Source organism: Citrus sinensis, chromosome 1, assembly GCF_022201045.2.
Source record: "Citrus sinensis cultivar Valencia sweet orange chromosome 1, DVS_A1.0, whole genome shotgun sequence".
Classification (NCBI taxonomy): domain Eukaryota; kingdom Viridiplantae; phylum Streptophyta; class Magnoliopsida; order Sapindales; family Rutaceae; genus Citrus; species Citrus sinensis.
The window spans coordinates 12,362,845-12,383,116 of record NC_068556.1 but is presented as its reverse complement, the minus strand read 5'-3'; the positions used below and the strand labels follow the sequence as shown (position 1 = coordinate 12,383,116).

General features: G+C 34.4%; 1 protein-coding gene across 2 annotated transcripts; it reads left to right on the top strand.

Moving 5' to 3' along the window:
- Positions 1-2,262: 2,262 nt before the first annotated feature.
- Positions 2,263-19,908, top strand: LOC102612227 (protein CTR9 homolog). Of its 2 annotated transcripts, none has more exons than XM_052435099.1 (24): positions 2,263-2,567; positions 2,861-2,927; positions 3,702-3,836; positions 7,178-7,278; positions 7,839-7,892; positions 8,092-8,208; positions 8,317-8,380; positions 8,516-8,730; positions 9,454-9,538; positions 10,744-10,844; positions 10,952-11,044; positions 12,054-12,122; positions 12,232-12,324; positions 12,493-12,759; positions 13,745-13,825; positions 13,915-14,073; positions 14,319-14,414; positions 16,651-16,752; positions 16,826-16,933; positions 17,008-17,232; positions 17,750-18,016; positions 18,121-18,192; positions 18,618-18,941; positions 19,350-19,908. In XM_052435099.1, the coding sequence occupies exons 1-24, from the start codon at positions 2,427-2,429 to the stop codon at positions 19,518-19,520; spliced, it is 3,207 nt and encodes a 1,068-aa protein (XP_052291059.1). In that variant the 5' UTR covers positions 2,263-2,426; the 3' UTR covers positions 19,521-19,908. The 2 variants fall into 2 exon arrangements, with proteins under 2 accessions (XP_052291059.1, XP_006490821.1); XM_006490758.4 differs by having other exon boundaries at positions 3,642-3,836.
- Positions 19,909-20,272: the final 364 nt, after the last annotated feature.

Sequence of the window (20,272 nt, the reverse complement as noted above, 5' to 3'; positions counted from 1 at the left end):
GAGAGTCATGAGGTCTCATAACTATCCACATTTAGGGTTGGCAATTTATCGGGTCAGGGTCAGGTCAGGCCAAACCTGAGCCCGACCTAATAACACAACTAAAGAGCCCTAACCCTACAAAAAGCCCTATTATTTCACCTTCGGGTCGGGCTTGACCCCGACCCTAAAAGGGTCAGGGTTGGGCTCTGAAAAAGCCCGAGCCCTACCAATATTTTTTTATATTTAAATAATTTAAATTTAAATTCCCTAATATGTTAAATTTTAAAAAAACTTTGAAACTTATTTAAAGTAACATAAATATAAAAATTGCTCTACTCAACATCTTAACCATAAATTATATAAATAACCAAATATAAATAAAAAGTTCATCAATTAACACACAATTTAATTTCACAATCTAACCTAAGAGTTCATCAATTTAACAAATAAAATAAAAACACACAACTCAATACCATAAGTCCACAATTTAAACAATGAGTTCATTAGTTCATTGGTTTAATAAAAGCTACAATTCATAACCCAACATTAAAAAAAAAATACTCCAAAATTTGCAGGCCACATTCTTCTTCATCCACAAATTCTTATTTGGTAAAAATTTCATTTTCAAGAATTTTACCTATAAAAAAAAGAAAAAAAAAGTTTGAAAACAATTTAAGTATATAAAATTGTTATTAAATTAGGGTCAGGGTCGGGTCAGTTCGGGTCATATAAAGCCCTAACCCTGACCCTAAGTTAATCGGGCCTTTATTTTTTAAACGCTAGCCATATTTTTTACCCTTAAATTCGGGTCAAAGCCCTCAAAATTCAGGTCAGGCTAATCGGGCCAAAAATCGAGTCAGGCTTTTTTTCCATCCCTATCCACATTTTAGGTTGCAAAATAATAAAACTATGACGGGCTATATGATCAAAACGAACATTATCTATTTAGTTGTTGGGTTTGAAGTTAGAATTAATCCAAAATCAACCTAAAAAGAAAAGGGTGGTGATATTTCTGTGCTTTAATTGGGTAAAGAACCAACCGCACTTCAAAAATAATAATTATAAACATTTCACATTAATTTTTAGTAATTTCAAATAAAGTAAAAATTTGAACAATTAACTCATTAAATATTCATTAATTGTTTAACACAAATTAAGGACATGTTTTGGATAATTAGACAATTTTATGTTAAAAGGATAAAATAGTTGAATTAAAATTAGGTTTTATCTCTACACCTATTTATTATTTTGATAATATAATTCTTAGGGGTTGTTTACTTTTATGTGAAATTCTGAATTTGAATTATTTTAAGACATTTATAGAGTTTTTAGCTTGTTTGTTTTCAATAACTTATATCTGATTGTAAGATGTTCAGGTTTGAATGTAAAAAGTTAAATATTCAGACTTTTTCTGAACGGTAAAACATCTGAATAGAATTTTAATTTTCTCTTTCATTAATATCCCTATTAAATATATTTATCTCATACTATGTAAATTACCTTTTTATTATTTTATTATTTATTGATTTTCTTTGTTCTATGTGTATTCAATTGTCAATTTTTTTTAATTGTGAATGACAATTTTAAACATAATAAGACTTTCGGTGAGTGTGTTTTATAATAGGTCCATCACTTTGTACTTATAATCATAAATTTTCTAATAAATTTTGAATATTATTTAATACATTAATTCAAATCGTTAAAAAATTCTTAGTTGGACAACGTAATTTACAAGAAAAAAATCATATAATATATTAAAAATAACATTATAAGTATCATATATTAATATAAAAAAATACATGTATTAGGTATACTTTTTTATGCTTTGTTAAGGTACACATTATCTAATTTTTTCAACTAATCAAATAATTTATATATAATTTGTCATGTGTTTTAACAAATAAATATAAGTATTGTTAATATTTATGAGTTATATATGTCAAGATATCATATTTAAGATGTTTTCCTTTTAAAAAACAAATAATTTAACACTTATATTTAGATATTAAAAAAAAAATAAAACATTCAAATATATGGATTTAGATTTTAGACTTATTCAAATTTCATCTAAATTTATATCAATTTAGATGTCAGACATAAAAAAATAAACACTACCTTAGTTATAAAGATAGTGTAAGGAAACGCCTATTAAAATAATTAAAATAATAATAGTGATTCAGATAAGAAACTTATATTAAAAAATATATAATACTTCTCTTTTAAATTTTAAAAAATTAAGCCTTTTTTTTAAAAAATAAAATGACATGTATTTACACAAATCGTGGGCAGAAATTACAGCGGCCGCAGATAACATTTGTTTGCGCTGCAATTTTGATACTCATGCATGCTGTCAATGCCAGCAAATTACAAACCTGAACGACGACAAGACACATTATCTTCTTTGGGGATAAACGAGTTTTGGTTGTTGAATCCGGTAATCAAAATCAATGGCTTGCGTGTACATACCCGTGCAGAATTCGGAGGAGGAGGTGAGAGTGGCACTGGATCAGCTCCCTAGGGACGCCTCTGATATCCTTGATATTCTCAAAGCGGAACAAGCCCCTCTCGATCTCTGGCTCATCATCGCGGTTCCTTTTCTTTCTCTTTTTCCTCTATTTTCCTTAAGATTGCTAATTATATCGCGATTCCGCTTTGAATTCATTCGATTTAGTTGCTCATAATTTTTTTTTTAAGTGTGTGGTGTCTGATAATAGTTAGTTTCGGAGGGTCTAGACGCAAAAAATTTACATTGCAAGTCAAGGTGCTATGGTGAAATAGGTTTTCGAGTAGTTTCTCGAGTGAAACAAAGTTATAATTTTTGTTTCTCTTTTTTATGCCCTGATTATTCTACTTTATCTTAATTTTTGATGCTGGGATGCAGAGGGAATACTTCAAACAAGGGAAAGTAGAACAATTTCGTCAAATTTTGGAGGAAGGGTCTAGTCCTGGTATGTCTTTCTCTTCGATAAATGATGCAAGTCGGTGTGTGGAAACAAATACGCGGTGAATGGGATTTTGCCGTCTGGTTTATTGTGCTAGATATTAGAATTTTGTTTTGATTTTGGAATATAAATTTATACTATTAGAAGACGAGATTTTACCCAAAAAAAAGTTCATTTATAGAAGAGAACATTTTTTTTTTTTATACGAATTTTTCACAATACGAGAGCCGCCACTGCTTTGAATTGAAAAAGGCCGTATATAGCGAAGTGATACTCCGGGGTCTCACAAAAAAGAATGATTTCTTTCAATTGACTATTCATCTATTGTATTTTCATGTAAATAGGGACAAGAGAGCTCTATGAAAAAATGGTGGTTCAATTCGATGTTATCTAAGGGTAAGGGGGAATTAGAATACAGGTGTTGGTTAAGTAAATCAATGGAGAGCCCTGGTCCTATTAAAAATCCCAGTGTAAGCGAGGAACTGATTAGAAATGATAAGAATAAAAACATTCATAGTTCGAGCGATAGTGACAGTTCAAGTTACAGCAAATTAGCTGGTGTCAGGGACATTCATAATTTCATCTCGGATGACACTTTTTTTGTTAAGGATAGTAATAGAGATAGTTATTCCATCTATTTTGATATTGAAAATCAAATTTTAGAACTAGATAATGCTCATTCTTTATTCTGTTGTGATAATGCCTTACGCTTTCTTGTAGAGATTGATGAATATTATGCTGATGTTCGATATGAGAGGATTGCAATATTAAATGCTTTAGGGGTATACTACACCTACCTTGGGAAAATTGAGACAAAGCAAAGAGAAAAGGAGGAACATTTTATTCTGGCAACACAATACTACAACAAAGCATCAAGAATTGACATGCATGAACCTTCCACTTGGGTTGGCAAAGGTGAAAGTTCTTGGCATCTTTCTCGTTTAGACATTGAAGAAATATTGAACTTGTTGGCCATTTTAAGCTTTTAGGTTCACAAGATTGGCTAAAAAATAAATAGTCCATTTGATAATTCGTTCATTGGTTTTTGTATTTGGAATATTTTTGTGGATAGGCCCTCAAGACTACCTTAATTGTTGATCATCCTTACTTTCTTTGTGGATATCGTAACAACTTCCTGTGTAGCAATTAAGAGAAGTTTTTTGTGTAGGTGTTCTTCATTGTTGTTGTTCGCTTAAATATTCATCTTTAGTTAGATATCATACTCAATAGATGATACCGTGCAACCTTTCTGGTTTATCACTTAAAATCCTTGCTTTAGTGGATGTTGATGTTCATATTTAAATTGCCAGTTTGAGTGTGTTTGGCACAGTGTATTTTATTACACTATATTGCATTATTTTGATTTAGGTGTATGGTATTATGTTGTATTCGTTAGCACTGCATTATAATAATGTTATCCAGCATTTGGTGCTACATTGTATTGTATTAATTTTTTATATTATGGTTGGTGCTGCAGTCCATTGTATTAATATTTTTGGTGATTATTTGAAATTATATATTTAGAAAATAATATTTATTAATACTTGGGAAAATGGTAAATATAGAATTTTTAAATTTTACAGCTTTATTTTTCTTTTAGTATAAAATTTAAAAAATATATATAATTCTTCATAAAATAGGTCAAATTAACAAATTTTAAACTTTTTGGCGGCATAACATTTATTATTTTAACATTTCCTGAATATATAACTTGTGGAACCAACAGTAATAGATGAAGAAAATAAGCAAAAGCAATTCCCATAAGTAAATTGAGACTGTCTCTTTTTTTTGCTAAGAAACAAAGATTAAATATAACTATAAGAAATATGTACAAGGATTAGGAGGATTACAAATCCACAAAAAAGGACGAGAAGTCCCAATATAAACAGAACACTTAGAAACGGCAAAGATAAAATATCCCAAAACCCAAAAACACTAGCTCACTAAGAGTGCTTCCTGTTAAGATATAGAAGCTTCCCAATTAAGCAAAATAAAAAAGAAAGAGATGTCTTTGAATTCAGTAGTTATAGATGCCCAGAGGGAAGCCCAGAACTTGACTTTGTCCCATAGGTGTGAAGGATCTTCCCCAGCCTTGTTATCAAAGATTCTTTGGTTTCTTTCATTCCATACGACCCAAAAAATAGCCAAGACTGCACAGTCCCATAGGACCCTTGCTTTTTTTGTCTCTCTTAAGCAAGAAAAACTTTCTAATAGGAGGGAGTAACTTGATACAGGGGCTGACCAGCTTAGATTAAAGGTCTTATACAAGTTAGACCACAAAAAGTAAGCAGCAGTGCAGTGTAGGAATAGATGATCAACATTCTCTGAAGCGTTTTTACAAACGACACACCATTCTGGAAATAAAGCCATATTAGGTCTCCTTCTTTGAACCATGTCATTTGTGTTGATTTTTCTATGAGCAACAGACCAAACCATCATCTTCACCTTGGTAGGGACTTTAGCTTTCCAAATCTGGTAAGAAGGAGAAAATGAGGGGGCATCGGGGTTATCTATGAGGCTAAGAAAGTAAGATTTCGTAGAGAAACTTCCTGATTTATCCAAATTCCAAACTCTCTTATCCTCTTTCAGATTATTAAGAAAAACTCCTTGTAGGATCCCGAGCATCTTAGCACATTGTTCAGATTCTCTATCATTCAAGTTTCTAATGAACTTAAAATCTCAACTCCACTGCATAATATAGTACTTACACATACTAGCTATAGAGCAATCACGACCTCGAGAAAGCCTATGTAATCGAGGGAAAAGATCACAGAGAGCAACTTCTTTAATCCAACAATCCTCCCAAAATCTAACTCTCTGCCCATTACCAACCATCAGCTTAATATTGGATAAAAATCTGTTTTTCCTTTTGAAATAAACACCCAAGGACATCTACTACTCCCTCTAGCAACATCAGCTACATCCCAACCATTTTTATGCAACCCATACTTACTTTTTATAACACTATACCATAGAGAATTAACTTCTAAAGGAAACCTCCATAACCACTTCCCAAGCAAGGCCTTATTTCTGTTAATAATATTTCCTAACCCTAGTCCTCCCCTGGATTGTGGTTGAGAAACCACCCTCCAGCTGATCAAATTGAGACTGTCTCTTAACCTAATAAGTTTAACCATGTGATTAAAGTAATCACCAAAGAATCATAATAGAGGAAGCAGCAGCTAATGCTTTTATTCATTAAAACAATTTAAAGAATAAGTGTGTCAAAGAATTTTTCCAATTATCTAGTTCTCTTCTTCCTCTTCTTTGGTGGCTGAAGGGCTTCTTCATCTTTGTCTTCTTCATCCTCTTCGTTGTCTACTTCTTGCACTTCATCCTCATCCTCGTCCTCGTCTTCGTCCCCATCATCATCGTCATCATCATCCTCATTGTCATCATTGTCACCGAACCCGCCATCTCCATCCTCATCATCATCCCCATCGTTATCATTGCCATCATCTTCCTCTGTGTCAGATGTCTTGGCTTGGGTTTCTGTATCTTCCTTGATTTGTAGAAGCGAGATCTGAAGATTTGAAGCTCTAAAACTGAAGAAAAGAAGCAAAAGCAACTGCGTTCAAAAACCCGCATAAACCCAACTCCTACACAGGTTTAGTTTATGTGGGTTTGACCGCATAAAGTAAATATTTGACCGCATTGCAATACTACATGGTGTAATTACCCAACATGGTATTATAATACTTTAAAACCATGGAGGGGCTCTAATACAATATAAGAGGAGCACCAAACATGCCCTTTATTCAAAACGTTCTCCCTCCTGGATTTGGCACGTTTTCCTCATTACTTCTGTCCTTACCTCTTTCATGATTTAACCTTTTTACTGAGTATATCATGACTATTGATATATGGTTTGATTTAGGTTAATTTTAGATTACCCCTCACAAAATGGCAATCTTTAAAATATCCTCCAAACTATTTTAAAGCTCAACTGAGGGTTAATCTGAAATTAACACTTTGATTTATTGATTTACACGTTGCTGAGATATTTTTTTTTTGCAATTTTATGCTTGTGCATGTATTTTCTTTTTACATACAAATTTTGTGTTATGTGGACTTTGTATTTTACATCCATCTTGGTATTTTATTCTATCGTTTTTCTTGGAGTGAGGCTTATAAGATTCGAAATTGGTCAGGAATAACATATGGGTGGGTGATAGTTTTTGGGTTTCTGGGTAATAGTGATTTCTGGATTTTTGGAGCATTGGCGCACTTAAGCCTTCATAATGTTTGCTGTACAGGTCAACTTTTACTGGCTAAGGGTGAAGTAGAACAGGCATCGAGTGCTTTTAAGATCGTGCTAGAGGCAGATCGTGATAATGTTCCTGCTCTCCTGGGCCAGGTATATTGAACTGTACTTTTTGATCAAGTAATTATGGTAGTTGTTATTTTGCAGATTTTGGATAGTTTAAATAAGTTTATGTTAAGTCTTCTTCACTAACCAAGAGTTGATCAATTGATGACAATTGTTTTTGTGCGTGTTGATCTTTTTTTTCCTGGTATGTATTTTTAACTCAACTTCTAGATCATGTGGTGATTCTAACTTTGCTTTAAAATCCTTCACATTCTCCATTTTGGGTCTGCAAGGCTGTGGTATCAAATTAGCTATTCTAAAAGAAAATTCTTCTATTATAAGAATTTTATAGACCATGTTTTTCTCTGCATCTAATAAACTACTGTTTGGCATGGTTAAGCTTGTGACACCCTCGCTGGCCCAAAACAACTCGTAAAGACTGGAATAAGATTTGGGAATCCTAACCTTGGTGATAGATAAAAACTGCAGAAATAACATTAAAGCTAGGCTTAGGTGGTGCAGTTAACTGAGAGTCAAGTGCTCTATTAACACCATTATACATATGCTGCATTTTGCAATTAATAATAGCTGACCCTTGATGTCTGCAGGCATGTGTCGAGTTTAATCGTGGACGTTATTCTGATTCCTTGGAGTTTTATAAGGTTTGTAACTTCCATCTTAATTGTACCATTTAAACTAAGACATACTATGTAAATTTGCATTATTTAACATTCAAAAATGAATTGGTAAGCTCATGACTAGCTCTCTACGTGATTTTATATGCGTAACATTTGGGGTACTGTTCAGTCTTGACACTATTTCTGACATTTCTTTACTCCATTGTGCATGACCTTTGTTAAGAGGGCCTTGCAAGTTCATCCCAGTTGCCCTGGAGCCATAAGACTTGGAATTGGTCTCTGTCGCTATAAATTGGGCCAACTTGGGAAAGCTCGACAGGCGTTTCAGCGGGCTTTGCAGGTGGTGATATGAACTAGTTGTCTGTGTCGAATATGTGCTAGTCTGTTGCTTAAGCTTCGACTGTATTGCTGATGATTTCTCTGTATGTTTCTCAATTCATATTTGCAGTTAGATCCAGAAAATGTTGAGGCTCTTGTTGCACTTGCAGTTATGGATCTGCAAGCAAATGAAGGTTAATATCTCCAGATTCATAATTTTTTTGAAAAGCAATATTTGTTCGTCTAGACTAATACCTTATTTTAAGCAAAGCAATCCTTATCATGCAAATTTAACTGTCTAATTCTAATGTTGTGTCATGTCTGCAAAGCTGCTGGAATAAGGAAAGGAATGGAGAAAATGCAAAGAGCCTTTGAGATATACCCCTACTGTGCAATGGCTCTGAATTATCTGGCTAATCACTTTTTCTTCACTGGTCAGCATTTCCTAGTCGAGCAACTGACTGAAACAGCTCTTGCAGTAACCAACCATGGACCAACAAAGTCACATTCTTACTACAATTTAGCACGATCTTACCACAGCAAGGTCTTTCAGACCATCATTTTATTATCATATAATTCTAATAGCTGTGTTTTCATATGGCATTATTTGGTGGAATTCTGAATTAATTCCACTCATAAAGGAAAAGGACAGAAGTAGATGAAGATATTCACACTGGTCAAGTGGCTCTTTTGAGCATAAGTGCCATTTGTGCCATATTGAAGTCTATTTTCTGTCTTTCAAATCAAGAAATATATAAAAAAACACATTTTATGTTCTTTTTAGATGACAAGACTTGAAGAATACACAAATCATTTTCTAAGAGCTGGTGTTCACTTCAAAAACTACTGTGAGTCATTTTTATGTATTTGAAAAATGGGATCAGAAAACCACATTATTCTCTTTTTTTTCTTTTTCTTTTTTAAACTTTTGTGGAAAACTTATACGAGGCACATTCTCATTGTTTTTGTTCTCAGTTTTTATTTTTAAACTAAACTAGTTACAAAATTAAAATTAAAAAAAAAAAAGAATACATGATGCGTTTCTTTGTTTCGAAATACAAAATTCAATCTCTCATTTTCATTTTACAAAAGAGCTTTCTACATTTTTGTGAAATGGCACTGAATGGGTTCCTTAAACTCTCAACAGGATCATCCACATGCTCAAAAATATTCATGTGTCTTTGCTAATCATACATGTCAGACATACTGAGTTCTTTTGGGTGTTTTCACTACTAACACTAGCGAGATCAATTTTTCTTTGAAACAGGGGGATTATGAGAAAGCTGGGCTCTACTATATGGCATCGGTCAAAGAAATCAATAAGCCCCATGAATTTATATTTCCTTATTATGGTCAGTAACCATACTTTTTATCTCTATTTTAATCTCTATGCTATTTACGACCAATACTCTTTTCTATTGGTTGGAGGTGCAGATCAAATTATTTTAAAGTGTAATATGAGCCACTAATTCCTGAAAGGAGAAAATTATCCTAAACCTACAATCCACAAGCATTACCTGCTTGTTTGTTGTGGTTAAGGATGGTTATCCACGAAATGTCTAGAAAATAATTTCAAAGTAGTAAAAATAAAGTTCATTCACTAGTTTTTGCTCTACTTATGCTGAAGAGAAAAGAATTTTTATTTCTTTGCTTATCTTATTTACACATATATATATATATAGATATAGATATACATACTTAACTACTAACACCCCACTATTAATTAATCTAACCACTATCTACCGACACCCAACTACTAATAGTAGTTAATTAACAGTAGATTACTAATTGTAGCTAGATAACAACTGTTATTTCTACAGTTCCCAACGTATAGTTTGAAGTATAGAAACTTGCCTCTTCTTCCTTAACAACTGTCTTTCAGGTTTCTTTGTAGTTTCTATCCAGGTTAGCATTGCTAGATTTCATTTGTTGTTGTTGTTGAAGTCTACTGATTTTCATAGCTAAAATTTCTTTCAAGTGGCATGTGGGTTAATTGCCTTATGTTTAAGACCTCGATGTGCATGGTTGGGACTTGTGTGGCAATAATGAGTTGACTTATTTTTATGGATTTTATAATTGTTTCAAAATCATTTTTTTTCTTACAAGAAAAGATCATTTAACTGTTCACTAACTTGCACAATGAAAATGTTTTATTCTTATTCAAATTAATTCTTGGTGTGGGAAAAAAAAGAAATTTAATTAATTGTTGGGTCAAGTGAATAAATGGATAGAGCCCTAGGGTTCCAATTATAGCGAAACAAAAGGTAACAAGCTTCAGTTCTTAATTTGAATGATTCTATAAGTATTAAAAAAAAAGGAAAAAAAAAGTGATACAGTTTGACCCCCAGCTCAGTTAGTGGTATGGTACCTCTCGAGATTCTCTACTTCTCCGTACTACAAGAAGGGAATGTAAAGACTACCATTAGAACAGCCCAAGTGAGACTTACTATTAATGTATGTTGAAAGTTCACAGGATTCTTATAATGTGAGCTTCGTCATTTGTTCTCCTGCCCACCCCCCCCCCCCGCCCAAATAATAACATGGGTATCTGGCACAGGTTTAGGACAAGTACAACTGAAGCTGGGAGATTTCAGAAGTGCACTCACCAACTTTGAAAAGGTTTTGGAGATTTACCCTGATAATTGTGAGACATTGAAAGTGAGTTATGACTGAAAGGGTGTTACCACTTGTGTTTCATTTTTACATCTGTTTTGCGATTTTTTTTCCTGGATCTTTTATTTACTTGATTTTTCTCGTCCAAGCAGGCACTTGGACACATTTACGTTCAGCTTGGGCAGATTGAGAAGGCCCAGGAACTTTTGAGGAAGGCTGCAAAGATTGATCCACGTGATGCTCAGGTGGTTTGATTTTCCCAGAAGGTTGAAAATTTGATAAGTTATATCCCTGTATTGAGGCTCTTGAAGGATGTAACAGGTTCTGCACGAATCAATTGGAGTCTGTCCTATCTTTAATCTTATTTTATTTCAGCCTAGGATGGCTTAGTTCAGTTGTATGCGTAATAAGAAAGCTGATTTTGAGTGTTTTCATTTGATAATATCTTCAGTGGCACAGGAATGCATAAGTTTATAATAATGTTCAAATCCTCGTGCTTTTAGGAATCAGTTTTAGTCGTCTTTCATGTTACATCTGGAAAACATGATAATGATCTTCACATCTTAAATTTTGATGAACTTTGATGAGGTCTGATTATCAATGTCCTCTTGGGCTGAAGCTCAAGTGATAAACAGATGGATTGGATTGGGGTAGGTCTTAATAAGACACAGAGAGTGAGAATACTGCTACATATCCCAAACTTTATCCCAAATCCATGAGGTGACAACTTGTCACATTCATTGAAAAATTATACAATAAATTATTTTAGAAATTACGAAAATCATCCACAAGTTGATTAGCATGCCACCTCATTTGGGATATCTGGCTTTATTTTATGTGCGTGTGTGTGTGTGTGTATACATAGATGGATAAACACAAAAATAGTACCAAAAAAAAAGGGAAAAAAAAGAGGCAGCATTGTCAATTTGAAGCTGATGAACATATATTGTTACAAGATACATTTCTGTGTAACTTTGAACTTCACTATTCTCTTCATTTCTTATTATATCCTGAGAGAATTTTGTATGTTTTAGCTAGGATACAGTGAAATAATTTACTATGATTTATTGTGGGTTTTGCATGAAGATCATGCTTTTTCATCTCTTCCTATCCAAATAACCTAAAGGATGGCCATGACCACAGTATCACCCATGATGCGTACCTTTAATTGATTAAAATATATACAGTGACATGTTTGTTGTCTCGGTTGATTTGCACTCTTTTCCTATAAGAATTGAGTGAATTATGGTGCAGGCATTTATTGATTTGGGGGAACTGTTAATTTCTTCTGACACTGGTGCTGCTCTTGATGCCTTTAAAACAGTAAGCCTTCTATTTTGTACTCTGTTTTGAGTTTGTAATTTGATCTGTACTAAATAAGATCTAAAGTTTGGTTTTTATAATATTTTTGCATAACTTGGATATGTTATAGGCACGTACTCTTTTGAAGAAGGCAGGTGAAGAAGTTCCAATAGAAGTTCTCAACAATATTGGAGTTATACATTTTGAAAAGGGAGAGTTTGAGGTTAGTGCAGTTTCTTAGTGCTTATTTGGTGTTAATACAAACCTCCTCCAAAGAATCTGTTTTATCTATTATAATTGTTAGCATTTTGTTCTGTGTGTGTTTTTTTGGGTTATGGAATTTGTTTATTTATCACTCACACCAGATAGCTTTGATGTTCTGGTGGTTCAGTCAGCTCATCAAAGTTTCAAGGATGCTCTAGGTGATGGCATATGGCTTACTTTGCTCGACAGCAAAACAAAAACCAATGTTATTGATGCTAGTGCATCCATGCTTCAATTCAAGGATATGCAGTTATTTCATCGATTTGAAAACGATGGTAATCATGTGGAACTACCATGGAATAAGGTCACTGTGTTATTTAACCTGGCCAGATTACTCGAGCAGATACATGACACAGTAGCTGCAAGCGTATTGTACCGCTTGATCTTGTTTAAGGTAGGTATGCATGTACATGCAAATTTCCCTTGTTGATCACAGAGCAGGCAATTTGACCTGTTAGCTGAGTGGCTTGTTGGCTTCAACTTTGATGTTACAGACCGTTAATTTTGGGTTCCTCTAACAGAGGAATTACAATTTGAGGGAATTTGTTTATGCATCTTTTCCAGCTTGGTAATGTGGACTGGAATGACCAGCTCACATGTAACTCAGACTTAACTGTACCTGAATCAGAAGATAAACCGTCCATGTAATAATTGTGAAAGTAGAACCTGTTCTGTAACAATTAGTCAATAGTGTTAAGCTCTTCGATTTTTGATGAGTGACTGATTCACTTCTTCTTTGAAGTACAAGTTGATGCATGTAAATAGGTAAATACTTAACAGATGCTGAGAGATGTGTTGAAAATATTACCATGCAACAATTTCAGCTGTCAATCTACATTTAAGGTCGGAAGGGCACCAGATTCATATTCTCTTAAATTTTCTCAATATACTGGATTTCGTGTAGCCAAGCCTCAGTCCTAGTACTTTGCTCTTTATCTAGGACCTATTATATTTTGATTCATGGTCACATATTCAACTTCACTTGTAATTTTCAACTACCTTTTTGGCAGTGTATATGTCTTAATTGAACTTGAACAATACTGTTGTAAGCCTAGGTTGCACTTGGTGATACCTAGATTGTAGTAAGGTCAAATTGCTTGGCATTATTTTATTTGTATTTTGGGATTTCTTTGTACCTGTGTTGACTAGTTGGAAGGCCTGATGTCTGATAATAAACATGTCATAATGCACGTGTATATTTTAAAGTTCACCAGCATCATTCATGAATTTTCTTTGTCAATTTGGCGTTTTTGTGAACGTTTCTTGGCTTGAATATTATTTTTACTGAAACTTTGATGTTTTATCATTTCCTCAAGTATTCTATGATACTTGACCTTGTTTTTGTTTGACTCTCATTTTACTTTTATTATCTTTTCCAGCATCAAGACTACGTAGATGCTTATCTAAGGCTTGCTGCTATTGCAAAAGCGAGGAACAATCTTCAACTGAGCATTGAACTGGTTGTTATCACTCCACACAACATCTCAGCTTCCGTTTCTTATACATGTAGATGTATGTTTGATGATCATATGCTTTATTTCGCTCATAGGTCAATGAGGCTCTGAAGGTGAATGGCAAGTACCCGAATGCATTATCTATGCTTGGTGACTTGGAGCTTAAAAATGATGACTGGGTCAAGGCAAAAGAAACATTCCGAGCTGCCAGTGATGCAACTGATGGGAAGGATTCTTATGCTACTCTCTCTCTGGTGCATATATTTTTCGTCTTTGGAATTCTTCCAACTTTTCTTTACACATCTTGGTATTATATTTATAAGCTCACACTCTTATTGCCCTGTCAGTCCCTCGAGATGCTTTTGCTGGGTTTAGTCCTTTTTTTCTCGTCTACCTGCACAACTCATTACCATAATAAAAGATTTATTTCATTACTGTTGTTATAATCATTACACTGCAGCTTAATATCCATCTCATATGCTTGGTTGGTTTTGGTAAGGGAAACTGGAACTACTTCGCCGCCCTTCGTAACGAAAAGAGAGCCCCAAAGTTGGAAGCAACCCATTTGGAAAAAGCGAAGGAACTCTACACGAGAGTATGTCATAATATTTTTTTTTTCCTTTTGTCCTTTTCTCACCATCTTTTATCTATGATTTGCTTATCCTGCTGTAGCTTTTGCTTGGATTAACACGCGGTAACAAAGACCACCTTAACTTTTTGCTTTTATTTTGGCCATGTTCTTGATTCAATATAGTTTTGGAGAATTGTCATCATTATATGGTTGAATTGTGGTTTATGTACGCCGTCTTCATAGAAATAGAAATGTTTATGAGAAGAAGATTTCATCGGTGTTTTAACGTGATGAACTTTAAGGAGAACACAAAAGCATTTGTAATATAAGAAGATTTGAAGATGCCTTGTCTTATTTAATTTTGGCACTTTTTACCTTTGATTTTTGCTTAGATAGATTATCTTTTCCCTCTGTTTCCCCTTGCTCATCTAGGTTATGGCTTCAGGTTTTCCTTGTCTCTACTTTATAGACTCTCAGCCCATGTCTCATTGATAGAAATGAGAGGGGTGGAAAGGAGAGGAGGGAAGAGAAAATGAGAGGAAAATAGGGTGTTTGACATAGAAATCATCTCTTATCCTCTTACTTCTTTCCCCTCCTTGCTCTCCTCTCCTCTCCTTTCAATTCATCAAACCAAACATGGCACCAAGGTTTCAACAAAGGGATTGAAAATCCCCAATTTCAAAAAATATTTGCAGATCCCCAGCTGTTAGTAAATTCTGTTACTTAGGATTGAATAAAGAAAGACAATGTAGATGTAGTACATTCACCTTTAATGTAGCAAACGCATGGCATAATTTAGATAAGTTTTTAAAATTTTTGTTTTATTAATTGTTTAAATGCTTTATATGTAGTTAAATTAAATAAAAATAATAGAAAAAGTCACTGGTTGAGTCACAGTTGCCATCACTGGTGTCAATGATGGTGCTGGTGGTGAACATATTAATCACAACTGGAAATTTCTTGAAATCTCTCATTAGTTTCATTTTCTTTTTTATCATCTCATTGTAATCTTTGTTATAATCTTCTGGTCTTTGTTGCCAACCTATGAAAGAAAAAAATAACAGTTCTTTACAATCCGAAAGATACTAAAATATTTGCTTGCCTTTTCTAAACTGTAACTTCAATCTTGAGTTTCTCTTAACAAGTAATCTCAATCTTAAAAAGCAATATTCTGCGTACCCAATTTTTCTGGGTTCTATCCTGCCCAGACCTAGAGTTGAAAAATCTGGGTTTTAACCTGGGTTCAGGATGATAAAAGCCAATCAGGGTCAGGTTCTGGCAAGGCCAAACCTGGATTGGATTTTGCCATGGCTACGCAGGTTTGTCTTTTTTGACCATCTTTCACATAATGCGGGTTTGTCTTGTTTGACCCTCTTTTGGTACTAATTTGTTGAAAATAACATCATTGCATAAATCAAAAAATTTGAAGTGCACTCAGCCACTTTAGCCGTGTCACTGTTGCGCCGACTCCGACAATATTACCGGTGGCATGCAGTGGGATATTTAATTTTTTTTCCATTTTTAATCTTTTATAGCTTTAAGTAAAAAGTATCATTTACTTTCTATATCAATTTATAGGATAAGTCACTTTACGCCTGAGAATTCCCAAGAAACATATTCATATTCATTTTATCTAATAGGTAGATATATCATCTTATAAATATACAAGATTATTTTCCTTGTTATTACACATCATATAATCACAAGATTATTATCATATGAAGAACAAGGTGTAATTCTGGGGATCCAAACACTTGAGTCCCAACTGAAGTGGCACTCATTTATTGGATGGTAGAATAGAGTAATAAGCAAGTTCACATTCATCATGCAATAGATGAGTGACACTTAGTCTTAGGACTCAAGTTGGAATTGAAATGGTGAGATCTCTAGCATTATAGAAAGAATGAATATGTCAGTCATAATAATAAAAGTTGATGTTACTTAATAAACATGAAATGGATTGGTTAAGATTGTGCCTTCTATCATTATTTGTCGAAGTTGAAATTTTGTTTTCCTTTTGTACTATGGTCAGAGGAGTAAGTATGACATTTAATTTGAAAAAGAGAATAACCATCTAAACTGACGAAATTTACTCGCAGATGGGGGTCTGATGGTCTTTTTTGAAATCATTTGGGGGGTTTAACCCCTCTCTTGGAACATTGTGGATCCTAGTGTCGTTTTCCCTTTTAGTTAATGGATTGGTGGCTTGATAACGTAATCTGATCCTGGACATTAACCCTTAATGTCTTCACATTTACAGGTTATTGTCCAGCATACATCTAATCTCTATGCTGCCAATGGTGCTGGAGTGGTCTTGGCAGAAAAAGGCCAGTTTGATGTTTCAAAAGATCTTTTTACGCAGGTAAGACTAATGATTCCTCCTGTCTTCACATTCCAGTTTTTTTGGAGTTGGTTCAAATGTCTAATCATTGTAGGTTCAAGAAGCTGCAAGTGGAAGTGTCTTTGTCCAGATGCCAGATGTGTGGATAAATTTGGCGCATGTTTATTTTGCTCAAGGAAATTTTGCTTTGGCTATGAAAATGGTGGGTTATTTTGTTTTTAGATTTCCATGAATTACTTTCAAGTATGTGTATTGTGATAACTTGTTATCTGGCAGTATCAAAATTGCTTGAGGAAATTTTATTATAATACGGACGCCCAAATTCTTCTCTATTTGGCCCGAACTCATTATGAAGCTGAACAGTGGCAAGACTGCAAGAAATCATTGCTGAGAGCGATCCACTTGGCTCCCTCAAATTACACATTAAGATTTGATGCAGGTGTTGCTATGCAGAAGTTTTCGGCATCCACACTACAAAAGACAAGAAGGACAGCTGATGAGGTTGTTTTTTATTTTTTTTATTTTTATTTTTCATGCCGGTATGTGTCCACTACTTGTTAAATCCATAATTTTTATATATAAAAATTGCTTCTTTTACACATTTTTGTCAGGTTTGGCATGACAATACTGTGTTGAGAGGTGATGTCCTCTAATCTGTTTATTTAGATAATGATATGCACTGCACATCATTATGTCAGGAATAATAGAGCATGTAAACAATGTTTTCATTAGTAGACGTTTACAGCAAAAATTTTGTTGAATGTTGTATCACTAACCAGGAATTGTGGGGAATGAAGTTATGCAAGAAATTATTTGGAGGATTTTGTTGAAGTGATTGAGTGGAAACAAAGCAGATATGCTTTTAAATGTACTTTGGGATCTTGCATGTTAATACCGTTGCTATTTATATGGTTACCTTTGATGATTAATTGATAAATTGACACTTGACTGCATTGTGTTTTACATGCTTTCTCTGTGTTTGTTCTCTCATTGGCCATTGATTACCATGATACTTTAGGTGCGTTCAACAGTTGCAGAGTTAGAGAATGCTGTTCGTGTATTTAGTCATTTGTCTGCTGCTTCCAACCTTCATCTTCATGGGTTTGATGAGAAGAAAATTAACACTCATGTTGAATATTGCAAGCACTTGCTTGATGCTGCAAAAATTCACCGCGAAGCAGCGGAGCGCGAGGAGCAGCAGAACCGTCAGAGACAAGAAGCTGCTCGTCAGGCTGCATTGGCTGAGGAAGCCCGTCGTAAAGCTGAAGAACAGAAGAAATATCTGGTCTGCAATTATAAAAGCATTTTTTGTTACTATATCGATGATTTTTATGAATGAAAACATTTCTTCTCTTCTCAAAGTCTTGACGCTGATTCCTTGGTGAACAGTTGGAGAAAAGAAAACTGGAGGATGAGCAAAAACGGTTAAGACAACAGGAGGAACATTTTCAGCGTGTAAAGGCAAGGATTTTTTACATTTGCAGCATCAAAATCTTCAAGTTTGATTGTAGCCAGTAATCTAATAGGACTTCTGATTGAGAATGCATGTCTATTTGTACTCTCCAACTCCCCTAATGCTGGTAAAAGAGTAAAGGTATGGAGTCTGTGTTGGATTGAATTTTGCAGCTAGCTTTCCATGCACGTAGATTCTAGGGCTGTATGCGTTGTTTTGTCATTAGCAGATTCATAAATATTTGGTGTGACTGAGAAATAATGTAATGCCAGCAGATGTTTTTAAACCATATTGGGTATCAGATATATCTAGCCACCAAGTTTTTAGATTCTATTAGACATTCTCTGGGGCTTCTTAGGATAAACGCTGGGTGAACGTTTTAGCCCTCTTTCTGAACTTTTAGCTCAGCTTTCCACATCTTTATTATCTTCAGGAGCAATGGAGGAGTAGCACACCCGCATCTAAACGTCGGGAAAGGTCTGAAAATGATGATGATGAGGTTGGACATAGTGAGAAGAGAAGGAGAAAAGGTGGAAAGAGGAGAAAGAAGGACAAGAGCTCAAGGTCGCATTATGAGACGGAGTATGCAGAAGCTGACATGATGGATTATCGGGAAGAACCAGAAGATGAAGATGCTAGCATGAATTATAGGGAGCCCATAGGTCAAATGAATGATCAGGATGACGATGTGGAAGAAAATGCCAATGATCGTCTTGCAGCAGCTGGACTTGAAGATTCTGATGTTGATGATGAGATGGTAATATTTTATTTTTAGTCTTACTTTTGGACTTTTGGTTATCGTCTCCCTGTTATTTCTGTGATGAAACATGTGGTATCTGATTTTGAAACCTAATTTCACCTTTTCAGTAAACACACAAACTATCATGACACACGCGGCCATTAAACATAATAAATTAGGTTGCATTGTGAAACGCAATTTCTGCATTTAAAAATCTCTCTATAGTGTGCCTTTCTGCTGTCATGTCTGAAGAGTTGTATATGATTATGTGATTATTTCGTCCACAAATGAGTCGATAATGTCTGGGAATCCCACGACATGTTGCCTAGTTGTTTTCATCTAGTGTTGTGGAAATCTAGTTGAGTAGTGTTATCATTAAGAGAAGGCTTGCTAAAATGTTACTTTTCATCTTTCTTGGTGGTGAAGGCACCTTCAATAACTGCAGCTCGACGAAGGCGAGCATTGTCGGAATCTGATGATGATGAGCCATTCGAGAGGCAGCTGAGGGATAATACTGATGAACTGCAGGATAGTGATGGAGAACTCAGAGAGAATGATCATAAATCGAATGGAGGTGCTGCTTTGGATGATGATTAGGATTTTGACCAAATGTGCTAACCGTGGCAGTGACAAGGAAACAGCTAAAATGCGCACTTTGCTTCTTCAATAACGTGCCTTTCCCCGGGGAATCACTTGATCATTTATACTTTTTGTTTCCTCGAGTTTCTGTTATATAAATTATGAAGTCATATGAGGGCAACCTAAAATCATTTTGAGGTATGGCATCATTATTTCCTTTCTTCAGTTCTATAGTTTTATTAACATTTTCAGTTCATCAGTGGTGGATGTTGGATTTAGCAATCGATTTGCTTATCTGAATCGATTTTATTTTGTTGCAAAACAATGCTCACCCATTTACAGATTTTTACAGCCGGTGATTTGTCCGGATTGAATAATCAATAATGATGGCTTTTGGCTTGGAAAACTTTTAGTGGATATACAATAATGATATAGCAGTTAATACGCCATTATTGCAGTTAATACGTTATCACTACAAGACAACAAAAATGTAGTACAGCAAAAAAGAAAATTTTATTACAAAATAATGTTTTTTTATTTTTTATAAATTTGGATCAATTGTTGTATATCATTTTCTTCGATATTTATTGTAATAAAACCATTGACCTAAACCCTCTCTCGGTGAATATTAGACCAGTGCATTTTCGCTTCAAATACTAAAGCACGCTGTCTCTCTGCTATGTACTTGTGTAGTTTTAATGGACGTGATAATGACTGAAGCTGCGTCGTTTCTATTCTATAATATTTTGCTAAAAGAAACGACAGCGTGT